Below are 18,702 nucleotides of genomic sequence, written 5' to 3' on the forward strand. Positions count from 1 at the left end.
CGCGCGCACGAGCAGTGCTCAACGCCGCTTTGCCAGTGCGCGGACTTCTCTAGCTCCAAAAAAAAAAAAAAAATCAGAGCTCCAGGCGCCCCCTGCTAGTTGCGGCCGTAAAAGGCGGACAAAAGCCCCAGCCTCCTCCAATCAGAGGGCCCAAGTTTCATCCCGTTCCCGCCCCTCCCGCCCACATGCTCAAGCTCAGCTCCAATGAGCGGGCTTGAAAAGGGGGCGTGAGTTACAAGGCATGATGGGAATTGTAGTTTTCTGCACACAAGGACTGGCAGGGGCAGACGCCTGGGTGCAGCCTGTTCTCCCGCCTTCATTTCCCATCGTGCTGAGGCGGGTGGCATGGCGGAGAAGGATGACACCGGATTTTGACGAAGAGGTGGTTTTTGAGGTAAGGGAAAAATGGCGGTGCGTGTGAGTTGCCTTTGTTTGAGAAGGACGAGGGAGAAGGCGAGAGGCCGATCGAGGGAGCGAGGGAGCGGGTGACGCTCCTGCCGTTCTTGGTCACCGAATCTCGTCGATTTCCGGGCCTAGTGCTGGCCGCTGCCTGACAGGTGTAGCCCGAGGCGCCCTTGCCTCGCCCAGTCTCTGCCTCGGGCCCTCCCAGAATTCCCAGCCTGGCCGGTGGACGCGAGCCCTGCGTGTTCCTTCCCGGGTGATGGAGACGCCTTGGCGGGGTGTGGGGGTGGGGTAACTGCTCCTGGTTGGGGCGGGGCGCAGTCGTGGATTTTGGAGACTCACCCGTACGACTTAGCCTCCCCCTTTTTCGTCCTTTTTTGGGGTCAGTGTCAAGAAGTGCCCGAGGTCACCGTTCACTGTCGCGGCGTGGCTCTTCGAATGGAGGCAGCCGGTGCTAGTTTTCTAACGTGGTTTAAGATCTGTGTGTGGGACCTCCTGTGGGTGATTAGGGCCGGGGCGTCTCAGCATCTGATTCTTTTGTCCTTTGCTTGTTGCTCTAGGTGTAGCTATTTCTTCTGTTTCGAGGCTTTGGTGAGAGTGCTTTTGTGTGGGGACTATTTTAAGACGTTCTCTGCCATCTTGAATGAAAAAAAAAATTCTAGTGTTTCTGTTGCCATTTATCTATCAGGCACAGGCGCAAACACACACCTCTGTATGAGGCATGTGTATGAATGCTTTACCAAAGTCCATTCATCCAACTTGATTTTAAGAAATTTAAGAAAAGAAACAGCTCATTCTTTAAAAGAGAGCTAGACAATAAATAGTGCAGAATGGTATATGTTGAAATATATGCAAACTGTCATTGGAGGATTGGTTTGGAAACTGCCGTCTGTTCTCGGAGACGCTACACCCAGTAAATGGATATTGGAGGTGGGTCTTGAACTGTGAGTCTATTTAGAGAGATGGAAGGGAGAAAATGCATTCTGAAGAACGAGAACAAAGTATGCCAAGCTTGGGAGGTGTGACGGTACCTGGTGCAGATATTTCTAGGACTTGAGTGTGAACTCACTATGTGAAGCGGTCTGATAGGGCTAGAATGGAGAAGCAGTGAAAGATAGGCTCTTTTACCAAAAGGAAGTGTCTTGATTTGAGGAGGTCAGTAGGGAATACAAGTGCCTAAGTTTCAGATATGAGAGAAGACTGAACTGAATAATGGCTTGGACAGATACTGCTAAGGTAAAATTGAGGAAACAAGTTACAAGATTGCATGTGGGACATGAGAGACAAAAATCTATGTTACTTAGATTGCTAGAGAAAAGGGACTGGGTGGATTTTTTTTTTTTTTTACCCTGTTATGTGGTTAGATATCTGAATATAATAATAATCCATGCTCATTTCTACAGCATTTCTTTGTAGAAAACAAGCCACAAAATTAAAATCACTCGTTATCCTTTCACCCACAGATGGCCACTATTAAATTACAGTGTGTATTCTTGCCAACTTTTGCTATGCAAATGTATGTTTGATTTTTTTTAACACAAAAAAGTATACCACATAGAATTGTATATGTATTTTTCACTGAGTGTTTTCTTATCATTACTCTTTGAAAACAACATAATATCCAATATGTATATGTATCAAAATCATTTTCCCATCCTTGGATAGTTGCCATTATAATCAACACTGGCATAAGTCCATTTTTAATTGCATCTCTGATTTTTCCTTAGAATAATTTCTAGAAAGGAAACTAGTGGGTCAAAAGATACAAACATTTTTCAAGACTTTTACGCGGAAAGGTTATACTATTTCAAGTTTCCGTTAAGAATAAGAGTATTATTTTCACCAAATCTAGAAAATAATACTAGCAACCTTATTAATTTCTTTTAGTCTTTGCTAATTTGATAGGGAATAGAGCATTCTGCTGTTCCAATTTACATTTTTTGAATTTACTAGAAACATTTTTATTTCTGTCTTGAGCATTTCTTTTAGTATTTTTTCCCCCATTTTCCTGTTGGATTTAGATTCTCAAAAACTGATTTGCATACATTTTTCATAAGTTACTTAAACCTATTTTACTTTTAGCAATTTATTTATTTATTTTGTGGCAGAACCAGGGGGGCTTGTGGGATCTTAGTTCCCTGACCAGGGATCAAACCCTGCAGTGGAAGCATAAGATCTCAACTGCTGGACTTTTGGGAAGTCCCTAGAAATGTTTTTTGTTGTTTAATTTACTTGCTTTTTGTCATATACATTAATTTTTATTGCAGCATAATGTTCGTAAGAAAAGTGCACAAATCATAAATGTGCAGACTGATCAATTTTCACATGTTGAATACACCCATGTAACCAGGACCTGTGTTAAACTGAACATCATCAGCACACCAGAAGCTCCCTCTTACTCTCTTCCAGTCACTTCTCTCCACCCCCAAAATAACCACTCTTCAGACTTATAATAATTAATTTAGATCCCTTTTGACGTTTTTTATAGTGTACACACTATGCAGTTCCATTTGTATATGCTCTTTTTTGTCTGACTTTGCTCTCTGATTTTGTCTGTTATGTTCATCCAAGTGGTCATGTAAGGATTTTTTATTTCTCCATAGTATTGCATGTGAATGTATAACCAGTTTTTAATCTACTCTACTATTAATGGTCTTTGGGTGATTTCTAGTTTGAAACTACTATGAATAGTGCTAATGTGAACATTTCAGTATATATATCTTACTGAACATATTTCTGTTGGGTATATACTTAGAAGAGGAATTACTGAGTCATAGGAAATACATATGTTCACCTTGTGTGGATGTTGCCGAACATTATTCCAACTTGGTAGTACCAATTTGTACTCTTAACCAGCAGTGTAGGAGAGGTCCAGTTGCTCCCCTTAACCTCACTGACGCTGCTGCTGCTACTGCTGCTAAGTTGCTTCAGTCGTGTCCGACTCTGTGTGACCCCACAGATGGCAGCCCACCAGGCTGCCCTGTCCCTGGGATTCTCCAGGCAAGAACACTGGAGTGGGTTGCCATTTCCTTCTCCAATGTGTGAAAGTGAAAAGTGAAAGTGAAGTCGCTCAGTAAGTGTCTGACTCTTCGTGACCCCATGGACTGCAGCCCACGAGGCACCTCCGTCCATGGGATTTTCCAGGCATGTTTAAGGACAGGTTGTGTATTCACTTTGTGAAGCCAATTCAAATTTGCTGCATATTTTTATTTTGGGTTATCTCTTGATACCAATTTGAAGGATTTCTTTACATATACTGAATGTAAGTCCTTTGGTGGATATATGTACCTCAACTGTCTCAGGTCTGCTCTTAATTTTATTATAATCGAAGTAAATCTTTTTTCTTTTATAGTCAGTGCCTTTAAAGAAATATTTGCCTGCTCTAAGGTCACAGAGCTTTATTTTAACCTTGTGCTTCTAGATCTGCCATCCATATGGAACTGATTTTTGTGTGATATCAAGTAAAGGTCAACATATGTTTTTTCCCCACATGGTTGTCTATTTAACCTGGCATTTTCTGAACAGACCATGTTTCTTTGATGAACTACAATGTTGCCCTGTCATAAATCAGGATACCTTGTATGTGTGGCTTTGTTTTTGGATGTTCCCTTTTCCACTTGTTAATTTGATCATTCTTGTGCCTATACCACATTATTGTAATTACTATAACTTTTATAATAGTTCTTAGTATTTGATAGAATAATACCCATCAGTTTTATTTTCCTTCAAGATTGCTTTGTCTATTCTTAGCCATTTGTCTTTCTGAATGAATTTTAGAGTCAGCTTGTCATTTTCACTTTAGAAAAAGGAAACTGCAAAGATTGATTGAAATTGCTTTGAATCTCTGGATTAATTTGGGGAGAACTGACATCTTCACGGTATTGAATCTTCCAATCCACAAGCATTTTTATTGCTTGCCTTCTAAATGACTCAAGCAACTTCTCATCACTTTGTGCTCTAGGACAGATTTACAAACTGGGATAACAGGGGAGGACAAATAATTTTCCCTCTACCCTTTGAGTTCTTGGCTGAGACTCCTGTAATAACAGATAGATTAACTAGAGAAAAAAAAAAAACACACAGAAAAAATGTTAACATTGTTATGAAGCGAAATTCATCTAGAGTAAATTTAAAAGATCTTACAGACTTTGTTCACCAACTTATGTATTGGGCAGCATCCCATCTAGCAGACAGAAAGGAGTTCCCGAATCTATTAAAAAGAGAGAGAGAGAGACTTTTATAGGCAGAGGAAGTGGGTCAGGGAAGTTAGGCTAGTAAAGAGGAGATTGGTTGTATCAAGGTCACATTCTTTTAGGGGGTGGCAGGGGTCTGTCAGGCAGATTACCTCACTGATGCTGATTGACTGGCTTAAGATTATATTGCTGTTACTGAACAAACAAGTTCCTATGCCCAATTTGGACTTACTAGTCCAAACACCAAAACATTGAAGTCTGGAGCAGAGAAAGATTTATTGCAGGGTCATGCAAGGACAACGGGTGACTGCTGCCCCCAAAATCCTAACTCCTGGAAGGGTTTCACAAAGCATCTTTAAAGGCCAGATGAGGGGAGGATCATCCCAAGGTGTGTGATCTGGTCACTCAGAATTCTCTGATTGATTGATTTTAAGTTAATAGGGCCATTAACATTATCAGTTCCTAGGTACCAGTAGGTCTGAGGGCTACAGGCTCATGATCATCAGGTAGTTAATTTCTGCTATTTGGTGGTGGTTTTTTAGCATCTAAAAAACTCAGGAAATATGCAGGATATACTTGCTGTTTCTGATAGGAGATACAGCAGAGAATATTGGGAGAGGGGCTCTGTCCCAAGAAGGCCCCATAGGGTCCTCTTTGGTTACATTTCTGGAAGAGGCCAAAAATGTAAGCCTTGGTTTGGAAAGTGGATCTTAGCATAAGTGACTCCATTTGGGGCGTGTTGTCTTGTTCTTAACAACATGCCTACCCACATATATACATGGGAGATAGTGTTTAAAAAAAAAAACAAATGGAACTAGATGATAGTTAAAGCAGTAAAAACATATTTTATTCAGGACTACTGCAATAGGGGGAAGAGACCTCAGTATAGAACTGGATTCTATTGCAAATACATGAATAAGTGGAAATTTAATTACTAAGAGGAAATCTTGGATTTAGAGGGGTTTTGGCTAAACCAATATACCAGGATTCTTGCTGAATACAAGCCAGGGTGGTCTGTTCCTTTGTTACTGCAAGTCAAATGCTGAGAAACTGAAGTTTGCCGTAGAAGAGTTTACTCACAAAGCAGCCAAGGGAAAACAAGCAGAAAATCTACCCTCAAAGGTGGGATATTTATGGAGTAAAGAAGCAGGGTGGTCTTAGTTGCAAGGAAAGGTGATTGGAGGTACAGGAGAATGAGGTAATCAGTGTTCTTTGCAGGCATATCTAGGTTACATGCTTCTTCCAAGGATGCATGTTAAAAGATGGAGGCACTTAGCATGATTCTGGAGGTGGAGGTTTTGGCCCTCTGATGTCAAAAGGACGTTCATCCAACACCTGCGTGGGTCCAGTCTTACGGCCTGTGATCTCAACCAGTTTTAGCCAGCTCTGACTGAACAAAAGCTGACTCTTAAGTTCCTAAAAATCAGCTTAAGCCCCTGCCTACAGTACTATAGCAAGCCGTATATCGAGATATTTTCTGTAGGGTGCTTAAGGAATCTTGTGGTATATTACCTAGGCTCTATGAAGCTTGGGGTGCATGCAGTTAAAGAGAGGGCAAAAAACTAAAGCAAGCTCACCAGTGAAGGCAGTCTATAAGCAGAAGAGTTTTAACAAGCTGTTCCTTTATCTGTTCTTTAAGACAAGCTCAAGAATTTCTATTAGTCACCAGCTTCTGTTAACCCTGTGGGGCTTGATTTCACCTGGAGGGATGGTAGAAGATGAGGAACCCATGAGGAGGATTGAGGGTGATCTGTTGCGGAGGATGAGAGACTCTTGCTAAACTGACATAGCAGGGTTTTGTTAAAACCAGACTTTGCAGAGAAGTGTGTAGAATTTTCCGGAGCCTGACAAAGTTGGGTTAAGGAAAGAATCTTTGTCAGGGGAAGGTTGTAACACTCCAAGATGTCTTAGATGATTCAGGCTCATGTACCATCTTCGTGAGGCCAAGGAAGGGATGTAGGCCTCTTGTGTGAGTGTGCTAAGTCTCTTCAGTCATGTCTGATTCTTTGCCACCCCAAGTACTGTAGCCCACCAGGCTCCTCTGTCCATGGGATTCTCCAGGCAAGAATACTGGAGTGGGGTACCACGCCCTCTTCCAGGAGATCTTCCCAACCCAAGGACCGAACCCATGTCTCTATGTCTCCTGCATTGGCAGGTGAGTTCTTTACCACTTGTGCCACCTGGGAAGCCCCATGTATACCTCTTAGGGGAGAGTAAATATTTACTTTGCAAAGATAAATGGGTCCTTAGAAGAGCCGGTGGGAGATATGGCAAAGTTTGACTGGGTATATCCTCCTTTCCTCTGATGAGTCAATCTTCCTGGTTGATGAAACTCCCAAGTAGGGAATTTATGGGAATTGAGTTTCTTTTGAAAGATGCCCCAGTGACATAATTTTGGGGTGGCATATTTTGCTACCTTTCAGGAAGGATCTATTCCTCGAGGCCATAGCTAAATTGACCCTCAAACTGTCTAGACCTTTGCTGAGGGTGCACAGAACAGATGTAGTTTAGTGGTTCCTTTTCTTTTATGGTTAATCCTCAGTTCCAGTTTTCTGTTTCAGGGGATATTTTGATAGTCTTTTTTATTCTGAAAGGGAGTGTAATACAGTTGTCAAAGGAATAGAATCTTGAGTTGGACGACCCAGGAAATCTTATCTCCAAGATATATTAACTAATGTGACTTTGAGCAGTTTACTCCTCTTTGTGTTGGTTTTCTCGATATTAAGTAGAAATAACAGTATCAATCTCATAGAGCAGTTGTGAGTCATTAAATGACTTAATGTAAGTGAAGTGCTTAGATGAGTACCTGGCACATTATAAGCATTCTGTAAACGTTAGCTTCCCTGATAGCTCAGTTGGTAAAGAATCCACCTGCAATGCAGGAGACCGCAGTTCGATTCCTGGGTCAGGAAGATCCTCTGCAGAAGGGATGGGCTAACCACTCCAGTATTCCTGGGCTGCCCTTGTGGCTCAGCTGGTAAAGAATCCTCCTGCAATGCAGGAGACCTGGGTTCAATCCTTGGTGTTGGGAAGATCCCCTGGAGAAGGGAAAGGTTACCCACTCCAGTATTTTGGTCTGGAGAGTTCCATGGACTGTGTAGTCCATGGGGTCACAAAGAGTCAGACACGACTGAGTGACTCTCACTTTCAAACTTTAGCTACTATTAAATTTTTCCTGAAAAAAATTCATGTTGGTTTTCAAAATTACTGGTATTGTGTGTTTCTTGAATTAAAGACTTGAATACTAAAAAATAATTTGTAAGGTTATAAATGTCCCTGGGTGCTGTACTGGCTGTATTTCATGAGTTTTGAAATGTAGTTTGTCTCATGGTTTTGTAATTTCCTTTGTGATTTGTTCTTAAACGCCGGCTTAACACCTAGGCGTATGGGTAAGGGATTGATGGTGGTAGTGATGACTTTTCTCCATTCAGGTGGTGAGAATTCTATTTAACTAATTCCATTTAGGCTCAGCCAATCTAGTTAATTCAGGCTGCTGTAACACTCAGATTGGGTAGCCTATAAACAACAAAAATTTACTTCTCATAGGTCTAGAGGCTGGGAAATCCAAGATTAGGGTACCAGTGTGGTTGAGTAATGAGAACCCACTTCCTTGGTTCATAAATGACTGTCTTTTCCCCTGTGGGCAGCAGAAGGGGTGAGGGAACTCTCTGGGATCTCTCTTATAAGGGCACTAATTCTATTCTTGAGCGCTCTAACCACATGACTTAAGCACCTCTCAAAGGCCTCACCTCCAAATACTGTAACATTGGAGATTTAGGTTTCAACATTTGAATTTTGGGAGAACACAAACATTCAGACATAGCAAGAGTATAGAAGACAGAGCACTGGAGAGACACTATATTTCTAGTTCCCTCCTAGCAGGGCTGCCATTTGGTAGTGATTGTGTGTTCCTGTAATTAAAGCCACAAGTCTTTTGGGGGACTTCTTTAACTTCATCTCTTTCGGGCTTCAGTGACACTGTTGCTTTCCTTTGACCTTTAGGCCCAAGGGAGTTAATAACTTACTGCTGTTGCCAGTCCCTGGATGCTTTACTGTCCCCTCTTAGCTGCCTCAGCCCTTCTTAAGGCTATGTAAATAACGGTCATTTCATTACTCTTTTCACTTATCCCTTTTGAGTGTGCCATCCGCTTCTTGTAAAATCGTCCTGCAAGAGACTTTCTTGGTTAACCTACTTTGTAGCCCTTATTCCCAGGATTAACGTATCCATTGTCATCCACAGCCTTTGGTTTTGCCTTCTGAGAACTTATTCCTTCTCTCTTAGCACTCCTTAGCCTCATAGGAAATGGGTATTAAAGTATGCTTTACTTGGAGGCTGCATACCTTTAACAGCCTGATATGGGTTTAAGAGTTGCTGTACAGGTTGAATAAATATGAGGTTGCAGGATTTTGGTTTCCCTGCCAGTATCAGTTCAGTCGCTCAGTCATGTCCGACTCTTTGCAACCCATGAATCGCAGCACGCCAGGCCTCCCTATCCATCACCAACTCCCAGAGTTCACTCAGACTCATGTCCATCGAGTCAGTGATGCCATCCAGCCATCTCATCCTCGGTCGTCCACTTCTCCTCCTGCCTCCAATCCCTCCCAGCATCAGAGTCTTTTCCAACGAGTCAACTCTTTGCATGAGGTGGCCAAAGTACCGGAATTTCAGCTTTAGCATCATTCCTTCCAAAGAAATCCTAGGCTGATCTCCTTCAGAATGGACTGGTTGGATCTCCTTGCAGTCCAAGGGACTCTCAAGAGTCTTCTTCAACACCACAGTTCAAAAGCATCAATCCTTCAGCACTCAGCCTACTTCACAGGCCAACTCTCACATCCATACATGACCACTGGAAAAACCCACAGCCTTGACTAGACGGACCTTACTCGGCAAAGTAATGTCTCTGCTTTTGAATATGCTATCTAGGTTGGTCATAACTTTTCTTCCAAGGAGTAACCGTCTTTTAATCTCATGGCTGCAATCACCATCTGCAGTGATTTTGGAGCCCCCCAAAATAAAGTCTCACACTGTTTCCACTGTTGCCTCATCTATTTCCCATGAAATGGTGGGACCAGATGCCATGATCTTCGTTTTCTGAATGTTTAGCTTTAAGCCAACTTTTTCACTCTCCTCTTTCACTTTCATCAAGAGGCTTTTGAGTTCCTCTTCACTTTCTGCCATAAGGGTGGTGTCATCTGCATATCTGAGGTTATTGATATTTCTCCTGGCAATCTTGATTCCAGCTTGTGTTTCTTCCAGCCCATCATTTCTCATGATGTACTCTGCATAGAAGTTAAATAAGCAGGGTGACAATATACAGCCTTGACATACTCCTTTTCCTATTTGGAACCAGTCTGTTGTTCCATGTCCAGTTCTAACTGTTGCTTCCTGACCTGCATACAGATTTCTCAAGAGGCAGGTCAGGTGGTCTATATAGTTCCCTGAAATGTGGTAGAGTTTCAGTTTGTTAGCTTCTAGACAGTTTTATACACAAGCTGGTTTTAGAAAAGGCAGAGGAACCAGAGATCAAATTGCCAACATCCACTAGATCATGGAGAAAGCAAGAGAGTTCCAGAGAATCATCTATTTCTGCTTTATTAACTATGCCAAAGCCTTTGACTGTGTGGATCACAATAAACTGAGGAAAATTATTCAAGAGATGGGAATACAGACCACCTGACCTGCCTCTTGAGAAATCTGTATGCAGGTCAGGAAGCAGCAGTTAGAACTGGACATGGAACAACAGACTGGTTCCAAATCGGGAAAGGAGTACATCAAGGCTGTATATTGTCACCCTGCTTATTTAACTTATATGCAGAGTACATCATGAGAAACGCTGGGCTGGAAGAAACACAAGCTGGAATCAAGATTGCCAGGAGAAATATCAATAACCTCAGATATGCAGATGACACCACCCTTATGGCAGAAAGTGAAGAGGAACTCAAAAGCCTCTTGATGAAAGTGAAAGAGGAGAGTGAAAAAGTTGCCCTAAAGCTCAACATTCAGAAAACGAAGATCATGGCATCTGGTCCCATCACTTCATGGGAAATAGATGGGGAAACAGTGTCAGACTTTATTTTTGGGGGCTCCAAAATCACTGCAGATGGTGATTGCAGCCATGAAATTAAAAGACGGTTACTCCTTGGAAGAAAAGTTATGACAAACCTAGACAGCATAGTCAAAAGCAGAGACATTACTTTGCCGACTAAGGTCTGTCTAGTCAAGGCTATGGTTTTTCCTGTGGTCATGTATGGATGTGAGAGTTGGCCTGTGAAGTAGGCTGAGTGCTGAAGAATTGATGCTTTTGAACTGTGGTGTTGAAGAAGACTCTTGAGAGTCCCTTGGACTGCAAGGAGATCCAACCAATTCATTCTAAAGGAGATTAGTCCTGGGATTTCTTTGGAGGGAATAATGCTAAAGCTGAAACTCCAGTACTTTGGCCACCTCATGCAAAGAGTTGACTCGTTGGAAAAGACTCTGATGCTGGGAGGGATTGGAGGCAGGAGGAGAAGGGGACAACAGAGGATGAGATGGCTGATGGCATCACGGACTCGATGGACGTGAGTCTGAGTGAACTCCAGGAGTTGGTGATGGACAGGGAGGCCTGGTGTGCTGCGATTCATGGGGTCGCAAAGAGTCGGAAACGACTCAGCAACTGAACTGAAATGAACCACAGAGAGCTCATTTGGGCCTAACTGTTAAATCTGAAATCTATAGAGTGTTTACTGGTTCTCTTTTGGATCTTTTCTCCTCATTCAACTTCATGGCATTATCTACAATAAGAGGCCTGTTGAAAAGGTGTCACCTTTATTTAGATCCTAGCAGCTGGGCTGGTTCTCATTAATAACTTATGGTGAACAATGTCAGATTCTTGATCTCCAAAGATTTGGCTGTGGGATCAGGGATCAGGCTTGATCACTGAGAGCTTTCGTGTGGCAGAAGTTTCATTACAATGAGAAAGGACAGAGAAAGCTTCTGACACAGACATCAGAAGGGTGGAGAGCGCCCCCTCACTAGTCTTATCAAGGCCTTATATACTTTTACCAGGCCCACACTCACAACCTGTCTTAATATAACAAGATTAGTCAGAAGATTCTTGTTAAAGAGAAACATGTCCTTGAGCAAGATACATTGTTGTAATATAATTATTAGTACAGAGCTTAAGGAAAAACATACCCTTGAGCCAGATGGAGAAGCTCTATACAGTCAGCAAAAATAAGACCTGGAGCTGACTGGCTCAGATCATGAACTCCTTATTGCCAAATTCAGACTTAATATGAAGAAAGTGGGAACTACCACTAGACCATTCCGGTATGACCTAAATCAAATCCCTAACTATTATACAGTAGAAATGAGAAATAGATTTAAGACACTAGATCTGAGAGACAGGGTGCCTGATGAACTATAGACGGAGGTCCATGACATTGTACAGGAGACAGGGAGCAAGAAAAAGAAATGCAAAAAAGCAAAATGGTTGTCTGAGGAGGTCTTACAAATAGCTGTGGAAAGAAGAGAAGTGAAAGGCAAAGGAGAAAAGGAAAGATATACCCATTTAAATGCAGAGTTCCAAAGAATAGCAAGGAGAGATAAGAAAGCCTTCCTCAGTGATCAGTGCAAAGAAATAGAGGAAAACAATAGAATGGGAAAGACTAGAGATCTCTTCAAGAAAATTAGAGATCCCAAGGGAACATTTCATGCAAAGTTTGGCTCAATAAAGGACAGAAATGGTATGGACCTAACAGAAGCAGAAGATATTAAGAAGAGATAGCAAGGATACACAAAAGAACTATACAAAAAAGATCTTCATAACCCAGATAATCACAATGGTGTGATCACTCACCTAGAGCCAGACATCCTGGAGTGTGAAGTCAAGTGGGCCTGAGGAAGCATCACTACAAAGCTAGTGGAGGTGATGGAATTCCAGTGGAGCTATTTCAAATCCTAAAAGATGATGTTGTGAAAGTGCTACACTCAATATGCCAGAAAATTTGGAAAACTCAGCAGTGGCCACAGGACTGGAAAATGTCAGTTTTCATTCCAATCCCAAAGAAGTGCAATGCCAAAGAATGCTCAAACTATTGCACAATTGCACTCATCTCACACGCTAGTAAAGTAATGCTCAAAATTCTCCAAGCCAGCCTTCAACAGTACGTGAACTGTGAACCTCCAGATGTTTAAGCTGATTTTAGAAAAGGCAAGGGAACCAGAGATCAAATTGCCAGCATCCGTTGGATCATCGAAAAGGCAAGAGAGTTCCAGAAAAACATCTACTTCTGCTTTATTGACTATGCCAAAGCCTTTGACTGTGTGGATCACAACAAACTGGAAAATTCTTCAAGAGCTGGGAATACCAGACCTCCTTACCTGCCTCCTGAGAAATCTGTATACAGGTCAGGAAGCAACAGTTAGAACTGGACATGGAACAACAGACTGGTTCCAAATCGGGAAAGGAGTACATCAAGGCTGTATATTGTCACCCTGCTTATTTAACTTATATGCAGAGTACATCATGAGAAACTCTGGGCTGGATTCCAGCAGAAGCTGGAATCAAGATTGCTGGGAGAAATATCAATAACCTCAGATATGCAAATGACACCACCCTTATGGCAGAAAGCAAAGAAGAACTAAAGAGCCTCTTGATGAAAGTGAAAGAGGAGAGTGAAAAAGTTGGCTTAAAGCTCAGCATTCAGAAAACAAAGATCATGGCATCCGGTCCCATCACTTCATGGGAAATAGTTGGGGAAACAGTGGAAACAGTGTCATATTTTATTTTGGGGGGCTCCAAAGTCACTGCAGATGGTGACTGCAGCCATGAAGTTAAAAGACGGTTACTCCTTGGAAGAAAAGTTATGGCCAACCTAGACAGCGTATTCAAAAGCAGAGACGTTACTTTGCCAACAAAGTTCCATCTAGTCAAGGCTATGTTTTTTCCAGTAGTCATGTATAATTGTGAGAGTTAGACTATAAAGAAAGCTGAGTGCTGAAGAATTGATGCTTTTGAACTGTGATGTTGGAGTAGACTCTTGAGAGTCCCTTGGACTGCAAGGAGATCCAACCAGTCCATCCTAAAGGAGATCAGTCCTGAATATTCACTGGAAGGACTGATGTTGATGCTGAAACTCCAATACTTTGCTCACCTGATGTGAAGAGTTGATTCATTTGAAAAGACCCTGATGCTGGGAAAGATTGAAGGCGTGAGGAGAAGGTGGTAACAGAGCATGAGATGGTTGGATGACATCACCAACTCAATGGGCATGAGTTTGGGTGGACTCTGGGAATTGGTCATGGACAGGGAGGCCTGGGGTGCTGCAGGCCATGGGGTCACAAAGAGACGGACACGACTGAGCAACTGAACTGAACTGATGTGCATCTAGAACCCTAGCTGCAGGATAATTTGGAAAATATTACATTTAGCTCTTTCTTCTCTTTAATACAAGAGTTGCACTAGGCAGGAATGTAGAGGCCAGAAAAAAAAGCCTACCACATCCATCATAGGATCTAACCTTTCTTCTAAGAAAATTTAATGGGTTTTTTAGTATGTCTGATGTAATACTATTATTTATAATGATTTTCAGAGTCAAAAATCAGGCTTATTTATGTCTTAATACTAACTCAAGGGAGTCATGTGCCCCATTAAAATTAAAATTTTGAATTTTAAATCAAGCACATATTTGGAAAGTATTCCAATCACGTCTTTTTTCTATTTCAAACATTTTCAAAATGACTTTGTTTAATACCAGTTTCCTTGGTTATTAGTCAATTGCATTATGTTTTCTTGTAGTTTGGGTCTTTTGTATTCTCCCTCCAGAAGCCACCTTTGAGCCCTCCTAGACTGAACAATGATATAGAGGATGAATCAAGAAATGGAAGGAAGAGTGAAGTTTCCAGACCCAGTTCCTGGTCCTTACCCTAGAACCTGACTGTTTTCCTTTCATCAGGGCTAGATTCCATATATATGAATATCTTGAAAGTTAGTTCCTTTATCTTGGAGCCCGACTACCCCCTGGAGGCTGAAATGGGAAAGACATCACCTCACACTTGGACCTGTGACTGAGTAGCAATGGGACAAAGTTTAGAAAATGATGGACTCCATATCTAACATGGGTATTAAGCAAAATAAATACTGAGGTACCAATATTGCCATTTTGGTCTGTTACTGGAATCTCTTAAGATGTTTTGAGAGTAAGAATTCTCTAGCCACCTTAGATGACTAGTCTGATTGCTCGTTCATAGCTGTTGGGTTTTTTTCATTAGAGATTAATTGCAGAAATTTTGAGTTGTTTATCCTATCTTGAATCCTTCTACTCCTAGAGGGAAGAGTATCTGAAAATAAAAATTTTTTGAAGGACTAATATTTTTACCTCTTTGCCTTGTTTGTAGTGCAGCTAAGCCTTTTTTTTTTTTTTTTTTGTAACTTTCTTAGAGGGACAGCAGCATCCTCAAGGGACCTTTTTACTCTGTAAACTCTGTACACGATAACCTTTTTTTGTCGTTGAACTCCTTCTGGTATTTGTTGAAATTCATTCTTTTTTCCTTTGTTCATGACTGGGGAACCTAACTGCTCAGAACTGGGAAAGCCCCTCTTGTCTTGACGTCTCTCCTCCTTCATCAATAAATAATTAAATGTTAACCCTTTGTTGGCAACGTGTTCAGGTTTAGCTTTCTCTGACCCCCAGCACTAAGGCAGTCAAATGAATGTGAGATGGCACTTACACAATCTCCCATGTCTATAAGAAAGGTACAAAAATATCCTCTCTTGCTTGAGAAAGATTCTCATTTTGTTACATTTTAAAGGTTATTATACATCTCTGAAGAACAGTAAGGCATTTTTTATAACATTTGTAGGTTCTTTCCTATGTGCTTTATTGATTTGACTAATGGAAGGAAATTTTTTCTTGTATGTTGATAGTATTTGCTGTTTTGATAATTGAGCTTTCTCTCTGAAAAAATTATACTTAAAAAATTTTAGGTATTATGGTATCATATTATTATTCCTTAAAATGCATTTTCAGTTACCTGTAGTACATAAAGCTTTACAATTGTATTATATAGTTTACTTCTGACAAGTAGCTGAGATCAGAAGCATGACAAAATTCATGTTTTTATCACTTACCTATAGTAGAAAGGATATTGATTAATGGGAGTTATTAAATCAGAACCCTATTGACATATAAGATTGACCATTAAGACCAGAGCTAGTTTATTACCATATATACAAGAATAAATTTATTTAACATGGATTGTAAAATTTTTTCTTGAGGGACAAGTCTTCGCTTTTTCCTGTCTGTGTCATATTGTTTCTACTGTTTTGGCTTCATCACATATCCTCAGAGCTCCAATATAGATGCTAACATTAAAAAAAATACGTTGACAGTGCAAAAGATAGTAGGTCTCTGTTTATTGCATTTGTTAAAATGCAAGTTCCTTTGTCTGATATACAATCCTTAAGTTACTTTTACTGGTTATCTTGGTAGCTTATGTAGTTATATTAACGACTTTCATGCTTTGAAAACATTGTGGAAGGGGACTAATCTAATAGTCAAGAGATTAACATGAATTAGCAATGATATCTTAAATGAATCACTTAATTTCTCTAAAGCTTACTTGCCATCTGTTATAGAGGAGTTATACCAGATCATCCTTGAGTATTAAATTTTTCTTGAATCTGGTAGGTTGGTTGAGTTAATGAGAGTAAGCCCCTAAAGGCTTCCGTTAATTAGAAAATACAGGAAGAGATTCTGCTCATTTCCAGTCTATTTTTAGATCAATAATCGTGGCTCAATTTTCATTTTCCTGATTCCACTCCAGGTGTTTTCTGAGTTCCCAGAAGCAAATCATGCTTAAGGATTTAGGAGAAAAGGCCAAGCTCAATGTACTCCACAGGGGTATAGTATTAGTGTGCTGACTTCATTGCCTCTGGCGTTTTAGAATATTGCTTACATGCTTATTACTGTTATTCCCACTGCAGAAGATCAAAATGCCCATTTGTCTTTATCTCAAATATTTGATGATTTAATTCTTAATCCACATTGTAATTTATTTTGCTGACAGAATCTGGCCAACTATATCCTGTTTGGGGATTTTTGCTGATAAATCCACAGTCATTAACCTCATATCTCTTTAACACCTTTATTAAAGTAGATATTCTATTTTAGTATATATTTTGCCATGTTCTTTTCATTTTACTTTTCCTTTCAAAATCTCCTGATGATAGAGTATAATGAATTATTTGAGAGAAAGATGTCGCCTCTGTCCCTTAACAGAATCACAAATTCTGCCTCCACATTTACTATTATTATTTAGAATAAGGAAAAAAGAAAATAAGGTTAGATGGGATCTAATAGGGCTTCCCAAACCTCACTTTGGTGTTTGTTGTATGCTCTTCTCACACCCAACATTTTGCCAATGTATTCAACATGGCTCCAATTTTTTTTTCAAAAGCAGTTGAAAATGATAGTTTTCCTTTCTCACATAGCTTCTGCTCTATATTCATTAAGTGCCCAGTATATGCCAGTTGATGAACAAGATACTGAGTAACATTAAGGGTAGCATCAGAACTACAGAGGGGTCAATCAGGATCACTGTCTTCCCTTTCCTTAGTTGAGACTAAGTCGCTGCTGCTCTTTGCTTTAATCAGTTGAGCCTGTAAGCTGTGTGAGTGCTCTCCCTTCGCATCTCTTCATCTTTCTTTTGATGAATATGTTTTGTTTTGGATTAGATACTGTTGCACTTAAGTAATTTGTACTGTTATACAGGAAAAAATGTGAAGTTAATCTCTCTAAAGCTTTTTGTTGTTTATAACATTTCATGAAAAATTAACTGGATAGGATGAATTTCTGCTGGAAAACAGAAGCCTACAACCAGGAGAATTTATGAATAGATGTCTTATTTGCTGCTGGTTTAAAAAAAAACTAACATAAATATTAAGGAATAATCTCTAATGGCATTTTTTAAACACCACCGTCCTTATTACTGCTTCTGCAGTTACAGAGTAATATTGAGTGGCACTGAAGAAATTATGTTCAGGTTTTTTCAAAGAGCTGCTTCTGATAGCAAAATGCTTAGTAATGATGAGGACACGCCCTCCAGTTCAGTGGCCATTTTGTACTGTAGTTCTGGAGAAACAAGTGGGAACCATCAAAGAAAGAAGTGTACGGATCAAAAGAATATGGTCAAGAGGCAATAAATTTTTCCTCTGGCTCAATTGGAGGATTTAGAACTATGCTGTCTGTGAGTAGCTTAATTAGTTGGACCCTAATTAAACCCATTTATGAACCTTTTTAGCTTAATCTTTTTTAATTCTATGATTAGATTTTTGCTTTGTTGATAATGAAGAACAATTAACACATGAATTTGGGACTTTGGGAATAGTAATTTAGAAGTTATGCTGAAATGTGTATACTCCAAAAAGTATTTCTTGTTATTTTATAATATCTTTAATTTTGCAATATACTTTTTCTGTATTATTATTCAAGGTTTAAGGTGGGGGCAATAAATAGTTATTTTTAAATTATGCTTTATGGTTGTGTGCTGACTAGAGATAAATGAAAGGTCTATAGAAATTCCATATATTAGCAATATAGTTAATAGTAGTGGGAAAATGTATTTTCCTTTGTAGGGTTTATTAATTGTGACTGTTTTAGGTGTTGATATACCAAAAGTTTCTTCATTAAAAATAGAGAAAATAATTACCTCGTGTAATTTGGTAATGACAGTCTTCCTCGTCAGCTTATTTTGTGGAGTGCTTCAGTTAACTGTGAAAAAATAAGAAAATCGAAGCAATTGACAACAGTTCATCCTTTTCAATCACATTCTTCAAAAACAATGCTGTTCTGTATGTGATAATCACTTTTAGACCTACAACTTTAAACTACATTCAAAAATAAAAGATTTTTAAAACATTTATAATGGTTAATAAATTGTTTCAAGGCAAATATTCTCCATCAAATTATTCTAATTACAGATATCTTTCTCCTTAAAGATTTGTTTTGAATAAAAGATCTTTTAGAGGTTCTGTTGGTATGGTAGAAACGTTTAAAACTATGTAACTTAAATAAATGTTTAAAAATATGTAACTTAAATAAATACAGTACTTTTCTTAGACTTTTA

The 18,702-nt window shown here is 39.9% G+C and overlaps 1 protein-coding gene across 8 annotated transcripts in view; it reads left to right on the forward strand.

Moving 5' to 3' along the window:
• The first annotated feature begins 234 nt into the window (after positions 1–234).
• The window catches only part of VEZT (vezatin, adherens junctions transmembrane protein), an 85,660-nt gene continuing 67,192 nt past the window's right edge, over positions 235–18,702 (forward strand). For 4 of the 8 annotated variants that reach the window (XM_027967211.2, XM_012174119.4, XM_042246622.1 and 1 more), the window contains exon 1: positions 235–394. In XM_027967211.2, coding sequence (XP_027823012.2) covers positions 242–394 — 153 coding nt within the window. In that variant the 5' untranslated portion in view covers positions 235–241. Of the gene's footprint in view, positions 17,824–18,702 lie in introns of all 8 variants that reach the window. The other 4 variants (XM_060412511.1, XM_042246621.2, XM_060412512.1 and 1 more) reach the window with 1 other exon arrangement.

This window comes from Ovis aries, chromosome 3 (genome assembly GCF_016772045.2).
Source record: "Ovis aries strain OAR_USU_Benz2616 breed Rambouillet chromosome 3, ARS-UI_Ramb_v3.0, whole genome shotgun sequence".
Taxonomy (NCBI): Eukaryota; Metazoa; Chordata; class Mammalia; order Artiodactyla; family Bovidae; genus Ovis; species Ovis aries.